The sequence below is a fragment of the Silurus aristotelis genome (genome assembly GCF_946808225.1).
Source record: "Silurus aristotelis genome assembly, chromosome: 9".
NCBI classification, from domain to species: Eukaryota; Metazoa; Chordata; class Actinopteri; order Siluriformes; family Siluridae; genus Silurus; species Silurus aristotelis.
Window position 1 is genome coordinate 7,535,880 of NC_139582.1, and position 22,492 is coordinate 7,558,371.

General features: G+C 40.3%; 2 protein-coding genes and 1 long non-coding RNA gene across 5 annotated transcripts in view; 2 read left to right on the forward strand and 1 right to left on the reverse strand.

Annotated features, from left to right (window-relative positions):
* The window catches only part of LOC310730867, a 402,048-nt gene that overhangs the window by 36,722 nt on the left and 342,834 nt on the right, over positions 1 to 22,492 (forward strand). The gene's annotated exons all lie outside the window — the stretch shown is intronic.
* Positions 1,775 to 3,013, reverse strand: fshb (follicle stimulating hormone subunit beta). The gene is made up of 3 exons (XM_083550290.1): positions 2,876 to 3,013; positions 2,548 to 2,721; positions 1,775 to 2,369 (listed from the first exon to the last, which is right to left on the reverse strand). The coding sequence occupies exons 2-3, from the start codon at positions 2,713 to 2,715 to the stop codon at positions 2,142 to 2,144; spliced, it is 396 nt and encodes a 131-aa protein (XP_083406416.1). The 5' UTR covers positions 2,716 to 2,721; positions 2,876 to 3,013; the 3' UTR covers positions 1,775 to 2,141.
* The window catches only part of kcna4 (potassium voltage-gated channel, shaker-related subfamily, member 4), a 43,664-nt gene continuing 28,224 nt past the window's right edge, over positions 7,053 to 22,492 (forward strand). Inside the window, exons 1-2 of one of the 3 annotated variants that reach the window (XM_083549957.1) lie at positions 7,053 to 7,724; positions 8,024 to 11,897. In XM_083549957.1, the coding sequence (XP_083406083.1) occupies positions 8,605 to 10,632 (2,028 nt within the window). In that variant the 5' untranslated portion in view covers positions 7,053 to 7,724; positions 8,024 to 8,604 and the 3' untranslated portion in view covers positions 10,633 to 11,897. The remainder of the gene's footprint in view (positions 7,725 to 8,023; positions 11,898 to 22,492) is intronic. The other 2 variants (XM_083549958.1, XM_083549959.1) reach the window with 2 other exon arrangements.

Here is a 22,492-nt window from a genome sequence, read left to right on the forward strand (position 1 = left end):
TATTGCTTTGATCTTGTCAGTAAATGTTTAAGAGTTTGAATTCAATGAAATGCTAGCCAGATAGCAAAACTTACAGCAAAAATGATGTCCCCTTTATCTAGAATATTTGTTTTGTGATTTCTAAAAAATACTTTGCTAGCAGTGTTCGAGTGACTTCTGTTGCGATACTTCTTGATTTCGTAGTTGGCAGGGGCTGGACATTTGTGCTGTGAGGCTTGCTGGCTCTGTAAGAAGCATTCTTCTGTGCCTGTATATAATGTGAACTGAATTTATTCTTATATCACTGTCCTTTATGCATTAAAATCCTGCTAAGCATTTACTTTATAACCGTCTTCTACGGGAGGAATGCATGTATCATTATATATTTATTTATTTTAGTACCTTAAACTTTCCTGAGCAGTTCTTTGAATATTACCAGTTGGAGCTCATTGACTTCACTGTATTTAATTTCTTCGAACTCGACTGCTCAAAACATTTATGAAAAATACACATTCAAAACATCGTTATTACTCTGAAACTTTTCATGTAAATGTTAAGTACTGTAAGTGGTCTTTTATGACTATATATGCTGGGGTGTAAATTTGATAGGTGCTTGATATAAAATAAATGGTGCTTAAAAAAAAAAGTCATTGAAAGTCCTTAAATGTGGTGTTCATTAAAGTGTGGGAAACCTGTTTATAAACTATTGTTTAGGTTGCCTAATTATTTCTCTCGTCTCACTAGCGGTATTAACATTGGTCGGTTGATTGCGTCGATTATTTGAATTATGTTATTAAAACACTTGGTTTTAATAACTGCTGAACTTAATGGTTTGTTTATGGACATAGAAATCTATCTAGACTGAAAAACAGAAAGGAAATATTGATTACTTAAAACAAGCTATTTGGTAGGGAGTGCCGAAACAACAAGGGTTCGGCATTTGTTCAGTGGTTACGATGTTTGGCATTTGATTGGAAGATCATGAGTTCAAATTTTAACTTGACCAAGCTGCCCCTGATCGACCCTTGAGCAAGGCCATTAACCCTCAACTGCTCTGGATAAGGGCCTCTGGCAAATGCCATAAATGTAAATGACTACTCTTAGAAGGAGGAATTTGGTAAAAATAAACAATACACATTTGAAAATAAACCTAAAATAAATTTATTGTGTCTGTCTTAAGATTCTTTCTTATTAAAAAGAATTATAAATGTATTATAAAAGAATTGTTAACTCATTTCAATGACTGCCTTTAGATATCCACCAAAGTGTCTTTAAGTAACTGTTGCGTGCATTTATGGAAATCTCATCCTCGTTTTACATATATTATCTCTCTTTTTCTGAATTTTACTTCTAAACTGTTTGTCAATTAAAGGATTTTTTATTTGTGTATGTACCACTTTGTGTCTCTAATTATTGATGCTGTTCATGCATAAACAGACACACAGTGTGAATTTCAGGTTAATTCAACATCTAGTTGATTAGCCGTGAATTAGAGCACAACAAGCTCGGGTTATGGGTTCTGCTCTTTGGAGTAAATACAGAGTATGTGTAGATAGAAAAAATGTAATAATTGGTCTCTAAAGAATAATTATAAGGCTGAGGTAAGCACTCGTGCATGCATTTCACATCCAGGACAAAATACTGTGTGTGTGTGTGTGTGTGTGTGTGTGTGTGTGTGTGTGTGTGTGTGTGTGTGTGTGTGTGTGTGTGTGTGTGTGTGTGTGTGTGTGTGTGTGTGTGTGTATGGAAGTCTGGAAGCAGCTGCTGTGTTACAGAAACAAACAGAAAATGCTAATGCTGCATGTGAGCTGTTTTAATGAAGCAGTCTTTACATGCTCAGGTGTTGCTGAGCAATAGCATATTGTGTCCATAATAATCAGGGTCACAAAGACAAACACAGAAGGCCTGTATCTAATTTGTAGTATAACATTTTCATTGTGTGTCAGGGGTTTTTCCCTCCATTATACATGCAAGTTTTGTAGATTTGTGTCTGCACAAATGGTGAGAAAAAAAATCATTAAAGGATGATATACACTTGTTATTTATATTATTCATTATATTACTATTGTTACGCAAGATTTTCTAAATAACATTAGGATGCTGAAATTGGTTCAGATCGCTACAAGGGCTACAAGCTGTTGGCTGAGGTAATAAGACTTGGTTCAATAGTAGGCCTGTGTGTGACAGCTACTTGGCTGCATGCTGAATGCACCGCAGTCTGAAATCTCGGTGTTACACTGACTGCACTCACAGCTCAAAGCAACAGGGTAAGTGAAGGACGATTCAATGCCCGGAGCACAGCCTGGCAGCTGGACAGTCTCGTACGTCCAATCCCTGAAGTTGCAGGTGTTCTGGAAATATGGTGCCATTGGGCTGCGGTACGCTCTCTCCTAAAAATGTAGCAGATTGTTTCATAAGTGTCATGTTACAGAACATTTTACATTTGAGTTTTTTTTATTTATTTTTTTAAATAAAGCCACTACATTATATCATCTATAAAATAAAAAGAATTTGCAAATATTTTTGGGTGTAACTCTGCAGTGATGTGTAACGATTTCTGTGCTGTACCTCGGTTTGGCAGAGGCCAGAGCAGGCCGTGGTGTTGATGGTGATGTAGCTGCCGCACTCATCGCTCTCCACGGTAATGGAGATGTTGGTAAGACGACAGCGAGCCTTACATTCGGACCCTGCCCACACTAGCATCGGCAACAGCAACACCATGGTGGCTCCGCGCATCCTCAGCTTCAAGTCAGACACAAAATATGTAAATGATAGCTAAATCTAAATCAATAAGCTTCTTTCTTGAATGTTAATCTGTATACATCTAGGAAGATCAAATAAAATACAAGCAAGATAAATATCAGGAAAAACTTTGATGACCTGAGAGCCTCCTTACCTGTTAGAGATTTCTTCTATCTTCTGTCGTTTGTCACCATTAGCCATCTTACTTATACCCTCCTGTCAGCCAAAACGCCCACCTCGGGGCTAAAGAGGCCCCAGACTTCTCCAGGTCATTTTTCCATTTTTATTTCTGATGCCATTTGAAGAGGTGGACTCTAATCCCCAAAGCTCCATGGCCTTGACATTTAATGTTTAGTCTGACAGAGTTTTAGTCTGAATTGGATCCTGCTGAAGGTTCTGGGGCTTCAAGGTCAAACCTCCCACAAACCTTACAATGGAAAACATTACTGGATCCACCAACATTTTCTGCAATTTGGAGAATATGGACAACAAGATAAGCTGCTCAATGTAGGATGTTCCCTGCTTGGTTGGAGCTGTCAGATAGCATGATATCTGTTAGATAGCATGATATCTGACCAAGTCTTGTATAGATGTGTTGAATAGTTTTTTATAACAGATTTTAATTAGCTCGACCTACCACAGATTTCCAGGGCGATTCCCCCACCCCAAGATTTGCTAGACCATTGAATGTGTGAATCAATATTGACCTTCGGTCAATCAAGCCTTTTAACCAGTTCCCATGGTGAAGGTCATTAATCATTCTTTTCTCTAGCTCCACAATTTAATAGCACAGGGTTCATGCAGCATTTCAAAACTCAATTTGCCTGCAACCTTCAGCCAACACAAAAGACGCCTGGGATACAAACACAGTATACAAATAACATTATCTAGTGCATAAAAAATTGGAGTAATTTAAAAAAAAAATTAATAGTAAACACTATGATCAATTTACTGTCAGCTCAGGAATTATCGTTACCCTTCAAGAGAATCTGGAGAGACAACTTGTATGTCTGTATATGAAAAGAAATGTCTGTATAAGAATGATGTAACAGCAACAATGCTAGGCAAACATTAACTAGTGTCTAGTATTTATAAATTGACTGGGTCTACATATAAGGGGGAGCACATTTAAAATCCCTATCATTCACCCAATGGAAAAACAGATTTCCAAGATTGAATATTTGACAGGGACAGTAAGAAGGATGATGACAGGGACAAAGATGTTTGACACTTAGAATTGCACATTGATTTTTTATTTATTTATGCATTTATCTTCAGTAACTGCTTTGTCCTTGTCAAAATCATGGTTGTTTCAGAGACAATTCATGGATGTCTGGGTGCAAGGTGGGAGAAGTCACTCGAGGTGGGCCACTGGTTCATTGAAAGGCACCGATTTGATGATAAACTCTTAAATACTATATTTATACTAACAACCTGTTTAAAAGGACATTTTTGAACTAGGATTTGGTGTCCCTGTGGCGTCAGCTATTGTTTGAAACCAGTGCGACCTTGTTTACAACTCCTTGCAATTACTTGTAAGATGCAGCGGAGTGGTGCGAAATGAGCCTTAGCTGTAAAACCATTTACAAGGATGGTAAATTTCGGCATTGTTGCCAATTAGGACGTCATGATTGTAACACGTCTGCTCATGCGATTACAACATGGGTGCGTAATTTCAAAGAAACAGCTCAACACAGTGATAATGCGAGTTGTTAAATGGATGGCAGCTCGAACAGCCACAATATTCTATGGTGTGTGGGCTGTTCGAACACCACCTGGGACTTCTTTTTTTAAGGCTAAACTGATTTTTTCAGAATTAGTAGACAGAACTCTATCTTGACATCCTCACTGGTAATAATGCCGTAAAAAAACGGCCCTTTGCGCAGCACTCACACTATCACCATTCTTATAGAAGGGTTTTTACGGCGAACGCTGTGCCGTAAAAACGTTGCGCATCACTCCACTCCTCCATTATAACTCATGGCAATGAGTTCTAAACTAGGTTCCAAACAATTGCAGACATCCCATAGTTGCCAACTCCTAGATTTTAATTTCCATTTCCATACTGTATTTATCCATCTACATTAATACTTTTATTCTGGCATGGTTCACGTTACCCAGTTTAATCCCATTGTGAAACAAGTATAAACCTGTGTAGGCAGTATGAGGCCCAGTCCGTTTCATTTACACCTTTAAGCGCACTGAAGAGCAAATTAGAGTCTGTGGCTTTTTTTTTTTTAGAAGGAGAGAGAACCAGAAAACCAACAGGAAACCAACATGGAAAGAACATGGAAAGAACATGTGAAACAATACCTGAGGTCAGGATTAAAATGAAGAACCTGGAGATGTGTGGTGACAATCCTGCCTCCTGAAAATTGGTGACTGAATACAAGTAAAACCGCTGTTAAAATGTGTTAGTGGTTCACTGATGCCTTGGGTTATTTCGTAAATACAAATGTTTGGAAGGATATGTGTACATTTCTTTTTTTTTATTAACCCACAGAGTTAATTTATACTGATCAAAAGCAGGGCATCAATTACATTGATGCCCTGCATAAATTACATTGCATGACTTCTAAAAGTCATGCAAGACATTGGCAGTGGAGAAATCAATCTTTGTTACTTGCCTCTACAATGCAAGGCCATGACCTGTGCCAGTGACGTCTGTCCTTCAACTGAATGTTCCAATTAGCTCATGTCAATTTGGTAGGAGATGAAACTATGATTGAGCAGTATTGTTTTTTACTGGCAGATTTTTCTGACTGATGAGAAAAATACTGGACAGCAATACAGTATCAGATAAGTAATGTAAACTAACGAATGAGAACGAATATTGTGATATAATAAGTTATATATGAGCTAGAATAATTGGTTATGACTGAACACTATTTCAGCATAAGACTGAAGCATCATGATTTCCCATATTACTGTTTTCAAAAATATTGTACCTGAGCTGAGTAGCATTTTTTATTTTATCCATGACTGTTAATACACCCATACAGAATTCATATTGCAAAAGGTAAAAATCTTTCAAAAGTGGACAAACACTCGTTGTTAGAGTTTGAGAACCACGCAGTAAACTCCCTAAACCTCTGTCTGAATAGTAATGTGACCATCTGTCACTTGCCAATGACTCCTTCATTAAGCTGTAATTTTAGCTAGTGAAATACTGCCCTCTGTGTACAAGCACACTGCTTACAGCCCACTGCAGGCATACTAGGGCCAAACATCTTAGATGAAAACCCTCTAACCCAGACCAAAAATCAAGGTTCTGACTTTCTATAATGATACTTTGGAAGGAGTAATATTCTAGACTTGTAAAGTCTCTAGGTCTCAATGCACACTGGCGGCAAAGCACAAAGTGCCAAAAGCAAAGCAGTATTTTATACGAGATGAATGGTTGTTAAAATGACCGAATCCCCCCTGAGCCGTAAAACGGGCATAAAATGCTCACAAAATTACACCTTGATTTGTAGCTAAAATGGTGTAGGGGTGTTGGTGTTTGTTTCATCAGCTTCATACAGAGGGTATGGTGTGCAAGCACTTAAAAAGCAATACGAATTCAATTCAATACAATTTAAATGAAATTTGAACACTTGCATAAAAGTGCTTTGCTTTGTTAATTAATGAAACATAACCTTAATTTTATGTTTTTAACCATAAAATGCTGTGTGCAGGTTTTTTGGGCACTACAAAGCTTGCAAAACAGCAAATCATTTATGTCATTAAAGATGCACCATGGCAGTTTTCCTGTAATGGACCGTTAGTTAGAAAGGCAAATCCAGCAATATATAAATCACATGAAATTATGCATTGTGCTATAACTGTGATTTGTGATTTGACTCCAGCTACTGTAGCTTCTGTCAATACTGTTCTTATATCAAATCCAAGTAGTCTCCTCAACTTCCAGTTAGAATTAGAAAGATAGGAGGTCTGAAGCTCCTTGTTGCTTCTCTCACATTTCTCCTCTCTTATTTAGATCGATTGCTTTCTGAGTGCAAATTTTCAAGACTTAAAAGTGTTCCAGTTTTCAAGTAGGACAGTGATTTTAAACTGATTTTTCTTTTTTAATAGCCACATTTTCAAGTGAAAGATTTAAGATCCAAAAAGTAGAAAATAATATAACACCCCAATGGTACAGAAAATATTTTTTTTTTGTTTGTTTGTTTTTTGTATTTACAGTTTTCTAGTATGATTGCATATGTACTATAATTCCAAATGCATATGTGCATCATCTTTTCAGATAATAGATACTCTGGATGAAACTGAATTCAGAGTATCTGTTATTTTTTTAATTTCTATTAATGAAGAAAAGACCTACATACGTTTTTTATGCATTAAACTATGGTGTAAGAAGCTAACAAAATATTGTTAAGCTGTAGCCAATGACTGATTAGCAGCATGCACAGTTAAAAAGAAAAAGCAGGAGTTTGGCACTGCAGCACGAGGGTGAGAGCGCAGTGAGCCTCAGTGGCCACTGGGGGATGATCGAGCTCTGTCAGCTCCGGTCGTGGCCGCGCAAGGGTCCTCGGCGATAATAGGCGCGCGCGCTCTACGGTAAAACGGGCGAGAGCGAGCGGCGGCAGACGCGCGGCGCGGCGCGTCCACTCACCCAAGATTATTTCAGATGTCATTATTCAACTTTTGTTTCATATCGCTGCTGCTCGGATTTATCCGTGCGCTCCGAATGGCACGAGTGATCTGAAGGTTAGGTGCATCTTTGCTTCTTGCGGTGCGTTTTTATTGTTTGTTGTGCCTTGGAAGATGTGATGTGCAGGTGATGCGAGATCCTGTTGCAACCCCAAAGTGGCAAGGTCCTGTTGGATGCGACCTCGACTCTTGAGGATGACATGTTCTCTCGCTGGGTGCGTCGTATGGGTTTAGGATGTCCAGAGCAGGCGGGGATTTTTGGGCAAACCTGGGATTTACATCCTCACCTATAGCTACGGCGTATTATGTTGGAGGTGGAAGCCAAGCAAATATTCTCCGTTTTTTTTCCTCATGTAAGTGGTGTGAACGGAGGGAAAGGCGTGTGGCGAGTGCTTAGCATTAATCCCCTATGGAATTGTCTCTCTGTAATAATCACGTATTGTCTCCTGTTGCAGTGCAGGCCTATAACTGCTATATCCACGCACTGTTATAATACATACTATCTATAATATATGTGTAAATATTATTTCTAAAACTGTTCCAGTATTGAGCTGTCATGTTAATATTAGTGTGGACATTTTTTCTTTTTATTCTGAGAGGTGGGAGGGGATGAGTGCAGTCTATAACATGTTTGTTTTTGTGCCCTTTGCAGCTGTCGCTGGCGTCAAAATAATTCCGTGATTCATCTGTAGCCAGTGGAGGGGCAGAGGACAGAACAGCACCCCACCACCTCCACCTCCACCTCCACCACCACCTCACACCCTCCTCTCTCATCCCAAACATTGCAACCACGGATCACTAACAGAACTCAAAGTGGCTTCTTCGTAAAAAAAAAAAAAAAGGCACCTCAGGTGGCGGTGAAAGGCGAAGACATCATTTACTCTTGGAACAATCTTATGGAGGACTTAAAAGACCTTTCTTTTTGGACCCGGATGCAACACAATAGGCATACAGGTTCCTTTAAATTTACGCACCTGGACTCTATGGACTCAGCTGAAGAATATCAGTGAATGTTGCATGACCATGAAATGAAACTGTAAACACCTTGCATGTTGTGAGGGTTTTTTTTTTTTTTTTTTTTTTTTTTTTTTTTTTTTTGCCGCCTCAGTGGACTTACATCTTCCTCAAGCCTCGTTGTGGCGTTCCAAGTGCATTTATGGACATTGCTGCACTCACTTGAGGTCTTGTCCAATAACTGTATTAAACTGTACGGTTACAAACCCACGCACCAAAATGGAGTTTGCTATGGTCGGAGCAGACAGCAGCGGGTGCAATCCCCACATGCCGTACGGATATGCACAAGCTCGCGCCAGGGAGAGAGAGCGCGAGCGAGAAAGGCATTCACGCGCAGCGGCGGCGGCAGCTGCGGCGTCCGAGCCCAGTGCAGCAGGAGACGGAGGTGGCGGCGGCGGTGGTGGAGGTGGTGGTGGTGGCGGCGGCTCGTGCGCACACCCCTACGGTCAGCCATATCCGGCTCGCACCGCCTCCTCTACTAATGCCAACCATGGGAGCGGAGGGACTGCTTCGCGCCCCTCCTCCTCCTCCTCCACTCAGCAGGCGCAACAGCAGTACGAGTCGCAGCAGCAACTTCTGAGAGAGCGCAAAAAGCAGAGAGGAGTCGCGCGCTGGAGGCGGCACCGCGCGGCTCTCGGTGGGGACCTGCGCCACTCGGAGTTGGCGCTTCTCGGATCCGAGGAGGACGTTATGATAGAAGAGGACGAGGAGGCCGAGGGCGACGAGGAAGACGACGACGGGGGAAGCAAGAGGTCCAGTTTTATCTATACCATGGACGACGAGGAGACGGCGTCTCTCACGGACAGGCGTCCGCAGTCTGGATACGAGAACGTCTACAGCGAGTATGGCTGCTGCGAGAGAGTCGTGATCAACGTGTCCGGGCTGAAGTTTGAAACTCAGCTCAAGACCCTCGCGCAGTTTCCTGACACGCTCTTGGGAGACCCCTCCAAGCGGATCAGGTACTTCGACCCACTGCGCAACGAGTACTTTTTTGACAGAAATCGACCGAGTTTCGACGCCATTCTGTATTTCTATCAGTCAGGGGGACGGTTAAAGAGACCCGCCAATGTACCTTTCGACATCTTCACCGAAGAGGTCAAGTTCTACGAACTTGGCGAGGAGGCCATGATGAAGTTCCGCGAGGACGAGGGGTTCGTCAAGGAGGAGGAAAAAGCGCTGCCGGAGGACGAATTCAAGCGGCAGATTTGGCTCCTGTTTGAGTACCCCGAGAGCTCGAGCCCTGCTAGAGGCATTGCAGTGGTGTCCGTGTTGGTTATCGTCATATCAATAGTTATTTTCTGTTTGGAAACCTTACCAGAATTCAGGGACGACAAAGATTTCCTTAGCCCAGGTAAAAACTTGACGCACACAGACAACGGATTTACGCCCTTCAACGACCCGTTTTTCATTGTGGAGACCGTATGCATTATCTGGTTCTCGTTTGAGATCATAGTGCGCTTTTTTGCCAGTCCGAGCAAAGCCTCCTTCTTCAAAAACATTATGAACTTTATAGACATTGTCTCCATTTTGCCTTATTTCATAACTCTTGGCACGGACCTTGCGCAGCAGCAAGGGAACGGGCAACAGGCCATGAGCTTTGCCATTCTGAGAATAATACGACTGGTCAGGGTTTTCCGGATCTTCAAGCTTTCCCGACACTCCAAAGGACTCCAAATTCTCGGGCACACTTTGCGCGCGAGCATGCGCGAGCTGGCGCTGCTCATATTCTTCCTCGTGATTGGGGTAGTGCTCTTCTCCAGCGCCGTGTACTTCGCTGAAGCAGATGAACCCAAGTCACAGTTCACGAGCATCCCGGACGCTTTCTGGTGGGCCGTCGTCACAATGACGACCGTAGGCTATGGAGACATGAAGCCCATAACTGTGGGTGGAAAGATAGTAGGCTCGCTATGCGCCATTGCCGGCGTCCTGACCATTGCGCTCCCGGTACCAGTCATCGTCTCCAACTTTAATTACTTCTACCACAGGGAGACTGATAATGAGGACCAGACACCTGTGGTCGAGTACCCGCCCACGGGATGCCCGTATTTCCCGGATTTCCTGAAAAAGTTTAAAGGATCTCAGTCTGGGTCGTCACTGGGTGACAAAGCCGCCGAGTACATGGAGATGGAAGAAGGTGTGACGGAGTCACTTTGCGGTCTAGACAAGCAAAGTCCGAGTAGAGGGAACGGAACTGACATTGGCAGGAGAAACAGTACACAGTCAAGAAGCATACAGACAGATGTATGATTATAAATCTCACCCTGATGACTTTCTATGGAGGGTTACGTGAAGATGATTGCACAATTCACTTATCAGCACACATGCACGCCCGAGTGCGCAAGCTGCGCGCGCTCGGACGCACACTCCCCCCACACACAACCGCGCGCATTACCAGACATGCACAAAATGCAGCAGGCACGCACGCACGCACGCAGGCACACGTTTTCATTTCCTATGGACCTAGGCTGAAACAGTGTTTGCAATGTGGCTACTGTTTTTTTTTAGACAAACACATCCTATACTCGAATAACAGGCGACGCAAAAATCACCAGCTTTACCCAACCTGGGAAGGTGTGAGTTTTGGCCCATTTACACTGTAGGCAGAATATTTTTTTTCCAGTTAAAAAAATACAGAAAGGAACAAACAAGTATTTTTTGCATAGGCACTTTATAAGTTACATATTGTCAGAAGACGTCAATGTTAGAGCAAGAAGCGAGCTGTTAATGTGAGGTTGTTATGCAATAAAGTTGAAATCATTTGCACTATCATTAAATATGTTCTATTCTCAAATCAAAGATAAGCAGAGATGACCAGATACACGTCTGAGAGAGAGAGAGAGAGAGAGAGAGAGAGAGAGAGAGAGAGAGAGAGAGAGAGAGAGATTCAATAACTATTTAGTAACAGCTGTTGTGAAGGACATGCACAGTTACACATCGTCTCATGTTTTATGAAAACTCAGCAAATTAGACGCCACAATAAACTGCCCTAACTTCATTATGTCACAAAATTAAACGTCAGAACCTTTTAATTATTTTATGAGCGTTGAACAAATCAGTTATTTTTCCATTTTGCCACAAATTCTGGGATTAAACACCTAAGTGTAGATGTCACCCCGTAGACATAACTAGGCCAAAATACCGGTATTGCATCTCAAAATGAATATCATGCACAAGTGTCTCTGACGCCATGGCTGGGAAGGGACAGTCCTGTCATTTGGGTCATAGTGCTGCCACGGGAATACGTCTTTTTAAATTATTTTCAGAAGGGAATGCGTCATGCAACTGTTTACTTTGCGTCCCTTTAACCAAAATGACAATGCATCCCTTTACAAGGACGCCGACGGGGGGAACAAGTCAAAAGCTTTCGTGGAAACATGAACTGGCGCTCCGCATTTGTGCTTTTGGTGGACTTTATGCACAAAAAAAAAACCCCACCACCTCTGGATGGAAAACTGGTCTTCCAGGAGCTCGCAGGGACCACACGGCCTCACCGGAGCGCCTCACTGTGCAAGGTAAGCAGTCTAAATGTGGGTCCTGAATAGATGTACAGTTTACACAATGCATTGATATTGTCTAGAATTGTAAAAGGAATCAAAATCAGAAAATTCAGCACATGCACGCGTCGGGGTGTACGCGCATGCGTCAGTGCGCTTTTGGTTCCTGTAGCTGGGTGACGCTGCGCGCTCGTGCTGGAACAGGCGCTATTGAGCAGTGTTCAGTGACACTAAGACTAGGACATGTTCATGGCACGGTATACAAAACAAAGTAAAATAAATCAATACAAATAATTTATATACTGTGTATATACAAATACTGTGCCCCGAAGTTTTACAATGTGAACGTTTTAATGTTCTTAACAAATAATTGGTTAATTGAACAAATGCCCTGCTTAAACCTCATGTGCCACTATTTGCTTGTTTACGTTTGCTGCAGTGAACTTTAAACTCCTCCTGAAACCATCAACATTGAATGGAAAAACACTGTCAACTTTCTGTAACCAGATGTCAAGTTTACCCACAAGCTGTAAACATTCAAAGAAATTAATGGAAAAGCGTTAATATGCTAATTTACTTTACCCATTTGTTTAATATTGCTCATTTTCAAACCAATGATTTGTTGTTAAGATCATTAAAAGTCTAATATTTTAAAAGCGAAAATGATTCAAAAAATCATCAGATACTTCTTCTTCTTCTTTCGGCTGCTCCCATTAGGGGTCGCCACAGCGGATCATCCGTCTCCATACCACCCTGTCCTCTATATCTGCCTCTTTTACACCAACTACCTGCATGTCTTCCCTCACCACATCCATGAACCTCCTCCTTGGCCTTCCTCTTTTCCTCCTACCTGGTGGCTCCAACTTCAGCATTTTTCTACCAATATAATTCATGTCCCTTCTCTGCACATGTCCAAACCATCTCAATCTCGCCTCCCTCACCTTGTCACCAAAACATCCTACATGTGCTGTCCCTCTAATAAACTCATTTCTAATCTTGTCCATCCTCGTCACTCCCAACGAAAACCTCAACATCTTCAGCTCTGCTACCTCCAGCTCCACCTCCTGTTTTTTACTCAATGCCACTGTCTCTAATCCATACAACATCGCAGGTCTCACCACAGTCCTATAAACTTTCCCTTTCATTCTTGCAGATACTCTTCTATCACAAATCACTCCTGTCACTCTTCTCCACCCACTCCACCCTGCCTGCACTCTTTTCTTTACTTCCCTAACACACTCTCCATTACTTTGCACTGTTGACCCCAGGTACCTGAACTCCTCCACCTTCTCCACCTCTTCTCCCTGCAACCGCATCACTCCACTGCCCTCCCTCTCATTCACACACATGTACTCTGTCTTACTCCTACTGACTTTCATTCCCCTTCTCTCCAGCGCATATCTCAACCTCTCCAGGCTCTTCTCAACCTGCTCTCTACTCTCACCACAAATCACAATATCATCTGCAAACATCATAGTCCAGGGAGACTCCTGTCTGACCTCGTCCGTCAACCTGTCCATCACCACTGCAAACAGGAAAGGGCTCAGGGCCGATCCTTGATGCAGTCCAACCTTCACCCTGAACCAGTCTGTCGTACCTACTGCACACTTTACTGCCGTCACACTGTCCTCATACATGTCCTGCACCACCCTCACATACTTCTCTGACACACCAGACTTCCTCATACAATACCACAACTCCTCTCTCGGCACCCTGTCGTACGCTTTCTCTAAATCCACAAATACACAATGCAGCTCCTTCTGTCCTTCTCTATACTTCTCCATCAACATCCTCAAAGCAAATAAGGCATCTGTGGTGCTCTTCCTCGGCATGAAACCATACTGTTGCTCACAGATGGTCACCTCTTCTCTCAGCCTGGCTTCCACTACTCTTTCCCATAACTTCATGGTGTGACTGATCAACTTAATTCCCCTGTAGTTACTGCAGGTCTGCACATCTCCCTTATGCTTAAAGATCGGTACCAGCACACTCCTTCTCCATTCCTCAGGCATCCTCTCCCCTTCCAGAATCCTGTTAAACAATCTGGTTAAAAAACTCCACTGCCATCTCTCCTAAACATCTCCACGCTTCTACCGGTATGTCATCTGGTCCAACCGACTTTCCATTCTTCATCCTCTTAATCGCTGCTCTCACTTCCTCCTTACTAATCCTATCTACATCCTGCTTCACCAACTCCACATCCTCCAACCTTCTCTCTCTCTGATTTTCCTCATTCATCAGCTGCTCAAAATACTCCCTCCATCTTCTCAACACACTCTCCTCACTAGTCAACACATTTCCCTCTCCATCCTTTATTGCTCTAACTTGCAGTACATCCTTCCCAGCTCGGTCCCTCTGCTTGGCCAATCTGTATAAATCCTTTTCTCCTTCCTTAGTGTCCAACCTCTTATACAGTTCCTCATATGCCTTTTCCTTGGCTTTCGCCACATCCCTTTTAACCTGCTGCCGCATCTCCTTGTACTCCTGCCTACTCTTCTCATCACTCTGTCGATCCCACTTCTGTTTTGCCAATCTCTTTCCCCTAATGCTCTCCTGCACTTCCTCATTCCACCACCACGTCTCCTTGTCTTGCTTTCTATTTCCAGATGTCACACCAAGTACTTTTCTAGCTGCCTCCCTCATCACTCCTGCAGTAGTTGCCCAATCATCCGGCACCTCTTCACCACCACCAAGCCCCTGTCTGACCTCTTCCCTGAACCTCACACTACACTCTTCCTCCTTCAGTTTCCACCATCTTATTCTTCTTTCAAACCTTACTTTCCTCCTCTTCTTCTTCGCCTCCAAAACCATCCTACAGACCACCATCCGATGCTGTCTAGCTACACTGTCCCCTGCCAACACCTTACAGTCTCCAATCTCCTTCAGGTTGCATCTCCTACACAGAAGATAATCCACCTGTGTGCACCTTCCTCCACTCTTATACGTCACCCTATGATCCTCCTTCTTCTTAAAATACGTGTTCACCACTGCCATTTCCATCCTTTTAGCAAAATCTACCACCATCTGCCCTTCCACATTCCTCTCCTTAAAACCATACCTACCCATCACATCCTCATCACCTCTGTTCCCTTCACCTACATGCCCATTAAAGTCTGCCCCAATCACCAATCGTTCTTTCCTAGGTACACCATCTACCACTTCATCTAATTCACTCCAGAATCTTTCTTTCTCCTCCATCTCACAGCCAACTTGTGGAGCATAGGCACTGATGACATTTATCATCATCCCTTCAACTTCCACCTTCACGATCATCACCCTATCAGAAACTCTCTTCACCTCCACTACACTCTTACTGTATGCTTCCTTCAGAATCACCCCTACACCATTTCTCTTCCCATCCACACCATGATAAAACAGTTTAAACCCACCTCCAATGTTCCTGGCCTTACTCCCTTTCCACTTGGTCTCCTGAACACACAACACATCTACCTTTCTCCTCTCCATCATATCAGCTATCTCTCTCCCTTTACCCGTCATAGTACCAACATTTAAAGTACCAACCCGAACCTCTACTCTCCTACACTGCTCCTTTTTCTGCCGTCTCTGTAGACGCCTTCCTCCTCTCCTTCTCCTCCTTCGGCCAACAGTAGCCCAATTTCCACCGGTACCCTGTCGGCTAACGATACCTGTGGCGGTCGTTGTTAACCCGGGCCTCGACCGATCCGGTATGAAATTCTCATTTGTGATCCGCATATTTGATTTGGCACATGTTTTACGCTGGATGCCCTTCCTAACGCAACCCTCCCCATTTACCCGGGCTTGGGACCGGCACTAAGAGTACACTGGCTTGTGCCCCCCTAAATGGCTGGGTTAAAAATCATCAGATACACAGGGGGAAAAAAAAAAAATCAGTTTTGAAATGTAATTTTTTTACACATATTGCAATGAAGCATTTAGCAAACCTCTAGAGTACAGATTCCCAGTCCTGGTCCTGGAGTATAAATAGATTTCTCTGTTTCCAACACAACTTGTTCCAAGCATTAGCTAATTAATATCCCTTCTATGTGTCTGTTAGATCGGTGGAAACACCAAAAATGTGGGACAGAGAATACTTAAGGATCATGGATACAAATCTATGTTCAACATGATGTTTTTTTTCCCCTCTGTAGAACATGTCTTTACTTGGTTGCCTTGGTAACTGAGAGTCGCCCTTCCTGCCTCATCAACAGTCTCAAGTTTCTTGCTTAAACTGTGCAGTCTATCAGTTGCCACACAGAGCCATTGTTGTCAAAGTTGATTAATTGCTCCCAGATGACATAACTAATATTACAATTAAGTAGCCCATTAACCCTTCACATGGAAGAAAAATACACAGACAAGTTAATCACATCGAATGCTGGCATTAAACCAGAGAAGTAGACTTAGTGTTTGGGTCAGATTACAAAAGCAATCCATTTCCACTTGTACTTGAGCCACCGATGATAGGAATCATTTAATGTATTCAGACCATAGAGCCCGTGTGCTGCTCCTGTTAATGAAGAGGCTATTCCTTCGTGAAAAGAAACTGTATCCTTTATAACCCATGCTTAACCACAAAAGCAGCTGACCAAGAACACATTACTGGAGATCTAGCACATGTGAACAGGATTTCTAAAAAATAAACACAGCCATGAATTATACTCAAGGATCCTTTTATTGTATTCCAACATTATCTTAATTCATACAACACTAATTGTCATGTAGAAAGAATGAATTAAACATCTTACTATATAATCTAAAATACTGTAAACAGGTTACAGTTAACAGGTATCAAAAAGGCTATGCTTTGTATGTTTTGAAGTATTTGATCATTACTAAATGCACAAGGTGAAATAATGTGAATGTGAAGTGTTTTACTTTGCACTGCATGTTACAGTCTGAATATTTATTAATGTGCCTTCAGTAACTGGTTTATCCCAGTCATTGTGGATTCAGAGCCTATCCTAATAATGCTAGAAGTAATGCACGAATAAAGCCTAAAAGGGATGCTAGACATCACATTATCACTAACTAATTTACTTAAACGAATGTTTTGGAAAGCAGAATGACATGGGAAAACCAGGAAGAAACCTACTGAATGTAATGTTGTATGTTATGAAACAAGTGGGATTTAGTGTTGAAGTAGTTCTAAGCAGATTTCTAAATGTTTGACTGCTATTATACAACCGTTAGCAAGTCATGTAGTATTGGTAATACAGTGATTATGAGATTTTGGATGTCATTTAGTGTCCACTTGGCTCAGGATTGAGCTAAGAATCGAATTTGAGTCAGATTTGAAGCACAGTCTCTGTTTTTTAGCTGCATTGATATCGTATTGTAATTTACTGCATGTCATGGCTTGCGCCCAACGCTGTCAGTAACTTGGCTTCACTACACATTTAAAAACCATGTAAACAAGATATATAGATGCTCTGCTTGGCATTCACCATATGTAATGCAGCATCACAAGTGCCTTCTAAAAAACAGCGTTCAAGCCAAGTGGCCCTTATTTCCTGAGATGTTGTTCTGGTGCTGTCATAAAGACAAATGTTGTTTACATCAATTTGTGTTTATGAGGGGTAAAATGACAGCGTAATGGCATAGCAGGTTAAGTGTTCGCATTACTCTTGCCAAGTTTCTGATGCCATTGTGTGTAAAACCTCTCTTTATCTTGCTTTGGGTGTACTGGACCAGGGCTCACTGTCTGCATTAGACATTGATTCATCAGGGTTTAATATTGATCACACATATTGTATAAACTCAGACTACTTACCAGTATGAGAATAAAAAAAGGACTGCTTAAGCATGAGGAGGATTGGCAAAAATGGAGCCAGAATAACATAGCAAGGTTCCTGGTGGTTTGAACCTTTCCTGTTAGATTCTTTAATGTGCAGTGATTAAGGCCAGTCCTTCAGGCTTTGCATAGCATGACTCACACATAAGCTCTCTGGAGAAAAAAGAGTCACTATATATAAAACAATATATATATATATATATATATATATATATATATATATATATATATATATATATATATATATATATATATATATATATATATATATATATTGTTAAGTACTAACAATTTAATGTAGTAAGTGTACTTCCTGGCATTTATTTGCATGGAAGGAGAAAACAGGAGAATCCAGAGGAAACCCACACAGTTATGAAGAAAGATATATGAAACTTAACACAAACACCAACCAGACACTGATTGAATGAGTTACTCAGGAGCAGTAAGGTGGCAATCATACCAGCTATACCACTGTTCCTTTTATAAATAAATTAAACAAATGATGCTACAATGTTTTATAAAAGTGATTAGAAATCAAAGCGAAATGAGAAAACATTTGGCTTAAAGCTTATTGCTTTTACATCAGTCTTGTTGGCAATTTTATTCATAATGTTACAAGTGCAATTAAACATTTTTAAAACTTTTTTATTGCGTAAACATCTATGTTTTAATGTGACAGCACAGGACTGTTGCAGACATTTTGACAGCCGGTGATCACAAGCTAAATGAAACTAATTGTGACACTGAACGCATAAGGAAATCACACTAAGCTAGCAAGACTTTAATCATCATTTGAGTGATGTTTATACCATTGTATTTATTAAAATGGGCTCCTTACACATTGTAATCAATTCAGATTTTTTTTGGGTGTGTTGGTGGATTTTTTGCATTTCTTGCTGGTAAATTCAGCCATAGTGGGATCCATCTGGTTTTCCAGACTAAGAAGAAATATGATGAAGTAAAGAAATGACTTTGATGCTAAAGATTCTATCAAACCTTTAAACAAGTATTTTGCATTTAAAAAGGGTCTTAAGCTGCTTATCCCCTCTTAAAAGGTTTTGATTCTCAATTTCCCTTTGTGTCTTTATCTGAAAGGACAGGTTCCTAATTAGAAAAGATCCAATATCTTATTTCCTTCTTCACACAACAATTAATCGAAACTCCCAATTAAAATTTAAGATACAAAGGCACTAAATTAGTACTTATCATGTCAATGAAATCTAAAGTCCTTCAGTGGGACCTTGTAGTATTAAACTCATGCTACTTCTGCATTAACAGAATACATTAACATTGTTCATTATTGCTATGAATCCTAATGTTTTTTTCTGTTCTTTCTTCTTCTTCTGCAGTAGTCACTCTTATCAGCCAGTTCCATCATAGCACACATTTCACAGTGTCAGCATTGGTCTTCAGTCTTCAGTGCGTGCAGTGTGTTTAACACTTCATTGTTCTGTGTAACTTGGTATGAACAATAGTGAGTCCTAACTGAGGGTGCTTGGACCCCTCAGATTGTCATTTTGATTATATATTATATTGTAATCACACGGAATTGATACTGACATTCTTAATTATTATCCTAATAATCTACCAAAGCAAACATAACAACTGTCAGTTACTGGCAAAATTGCCATCAGTATTTACCAAACGGGGTGTTTTATTTCCTGAACGGAAAGTTCGGAAGCTATATGAAAGATTAAACAGCTAATGGGGCTTTTGGCTGGTGTTCTGCCACTGCTAGTGCTAACACAAGTAAAATGTGTTGCATGACTACACTTTCTCAGGCTCAGTTTCCCCAAAGCGGTGTTTAAAAATGCCATGAATTCATCTACACCTACTTTTCTATCATAAAATGATAATGGGCATCTGTTGTTCTCAGAAACCCATGTGCATTTGTGTTCTTTGTAACACAAAAACACTATTTTATCCAACAAAATGAAGAAGTTGCCTTGGTGAGGACTTTTTCAAAGCTAATTTAGAAACACCATCAATTTGCAGAGACATGCTGGCACATGCAGCTGAATTATGTGGAGTTAATGTTTTCTAGACTTTGCTGTTTTCCTTAAAAAGAAAGACATTTCTTAAAAAGAATGCAATTGAAAAATCTTCTTTAAATGCTTTAGTTGGTTTTTACCCTTCCTACAGCTCCTGCAGAACTCTGACCTGACATCACCATCAATATTGTTATTGAAACTGTTTACAACACAAGTTCCACACGACACAGCTAATTAACGGCATGCTGTTAATAACACAACCATGGCACAGCATTGAAGAAAAAAATCAACAATAATAGACTTAATATGAAAACATACCTTTTTTGATGAGGTTTCTAATAGCATTGACTTGTGTATGTATCTGCGTTAGGATTTGCATGAAGAAGGGGTTGGAGCCAGACATAATTTGGCACTCGTCCGACAGAAAGCAATCATCATCGCTCTTTTCAGCGCATTAATTAGTTGATATGCATGCTGTCTACTGGGGAAATATTATACCACCAACACAGCCGCCATGTTCAATGCCTAGCTAAATGATCGCTTTCCATGCCTAGACATTTAACTCAACTGATAAGAGGCAAATAATCAAACATAAGAGTTTACACAACATTACACGAGTGACTGTTTGATTGGTAAAGATTTAATGAAAAAGTCTGCTCTAATCCAAAGCTGGGTTTTAAATCTTATACAATGTGCACTTTAAGTGCAAATACTGCTTGCTACACATTTAGAATTTTACTCAGTTGCTGCCACGCCACTGGAGGATCCAAAGACCCAAAACAATGAAAATGTAAACTAATACAGAAATAGGAAAAGTCACATGTTTCCTAACAGATCAAGTTAAGGAGTGTTTTGTTTAATGATTTTCTTTCATTATGCTTTGAGTGCGGTTTAGCTTTTCTATTTGACTTTTTGATATGCATATGTAGAATGAAAATGCCTAATATAATACGTTTATTTGATCATCAATTAATTTAAAACCAAACCAGCCTCATAGCTTGCACAGAATGCACAAAGCTATGCTTTTCTTAACATTAAATTAAAAAAAAAACCAGCATTTTTGTGAAAATTAGGATGATATTGAGCACCACAGACATTTTGGCTGATATCCAAATGCAAACAGATTGTATTTCCCTTCTCCCTGAGTAAACTTTAAATAAAGCTGGTTTTTACAGAAAGAAACCTAGACAACATTACTATCAAAATAAAAACAGTTTGTTTGGCAATGTTTATTTATGGCTTTTTTTTTTCTGCAGATGGTGTAAGCACAAATTGGAAGCAAAATTATGGGGGTTCTTCTAGCTAAGGTTAATTATGTTATGAACATATAAATCAGTAATTTTTGTTCAATGCAAAATGCAAATCATGTAAATAGTAACATTTTGACTACTTTATCAGCAGGCAGTGTGTAATTTACATAAATGACAAAACTTCAAACAGTAACAAAGACTTGCACTTTTTGAACATAACAGACAGTGATTGTGAATGTAAATAATTTTAAATATAATTCGTTTAAAGTAGCAAAAAACGAGTTGTTTTACTGTATAAAAGCAGCTTATCCACCAGTGAAAAAAGGACAAAAAAAAGGTGACATTGCAGAATGATGAAGTGCATGCAGCTACCACAGTGGAACAGGACATGACGTTTACAACAAATGGCAGGACTTTTATAGATTGGCAAAGCAGAGGACTGCAGACTTGCCAGACAGATGGGGGGGGGGGTGAACTTAGGGAGGTCAGTCATGTACTGTAGTCAGTGTCTTACCCTAAAAAGAAGAGCAAGCATTAGCAATACTATCTCACAGTGTCTCTTTAAATAAGACAATGAATTATTGTTCTGCAGAGAAAAGTTAGACGTATCTACATTGCCTCCGCCTGCTTCTCTTGACTTCCTGAACACCTTATACATTAATCTAGTCCTGGTCTAGCTGCCAAGCCCTTTTAGGCAGGAAACATTTAAGAGGACCACAAGGAGCAGAGAGGTCCACTATTTGCTAATAGGCATGAGCTAGTGTTAACAGAACAAGAGACAAAATATGATTAAAAGTTTGACAGTTATACCCACCCACATCAAAATACATAAAGTGATCAATACTTCAAAAAAAATAAATAAATAAATAAAATAAAATATATATATATATATATATATATATATATATATATATATATATATATATATATATATATATATATAAGTATTGATCACTTTATGTATTTTGATCAATTAACCCCAATTACATATAAACTTAAATATAACTTCTTATTGCATCCAACAGACTGGCATGTATGTAGTTCATTTTGTAGTATATTTTTAATACACTTTTAATGATTTTTTTTCCTAAGTTGGTGTTTCTAACTTTATACGTTTCTTGCTTCACTTTGTTATTTTTTAAAAATACTTATTTGGCACCCTTAAATGAGAATATTTTCAGAGAATGTTTAATAACAGAAAATATGAAAACATTTCCCAATAGACCCAGGAAAAATTTACTTACACATAAGCAAAAACTGAAACATCATCGTAATAATAATAAAACTCTTAGTTGGGCACCCACACTAGTCTGGCTTTTTTTTTCTGTCTTCAGGTCAGGAAGAGTAATGTTCTCCTCTGCTCTTTTTTTTGTTCTTCATCTCATGTTCCTCTTGGACTTTCCCAATAATTAAATTCTACTTTATTTGTATAGCGCTAAAAACAAACACTGTTGAAGAGTAGACCTCTAATGAGCAAGCCAAAGGCAACACTGTGGAAAAAAAGAAGCAGAATAAGAAACCAAGTGAGGGAGCACATTCTCCTTTGGGTGACAGTGGATAGTGTGATTTTGTGATTATTTACAGAACAAATTTGGAGTG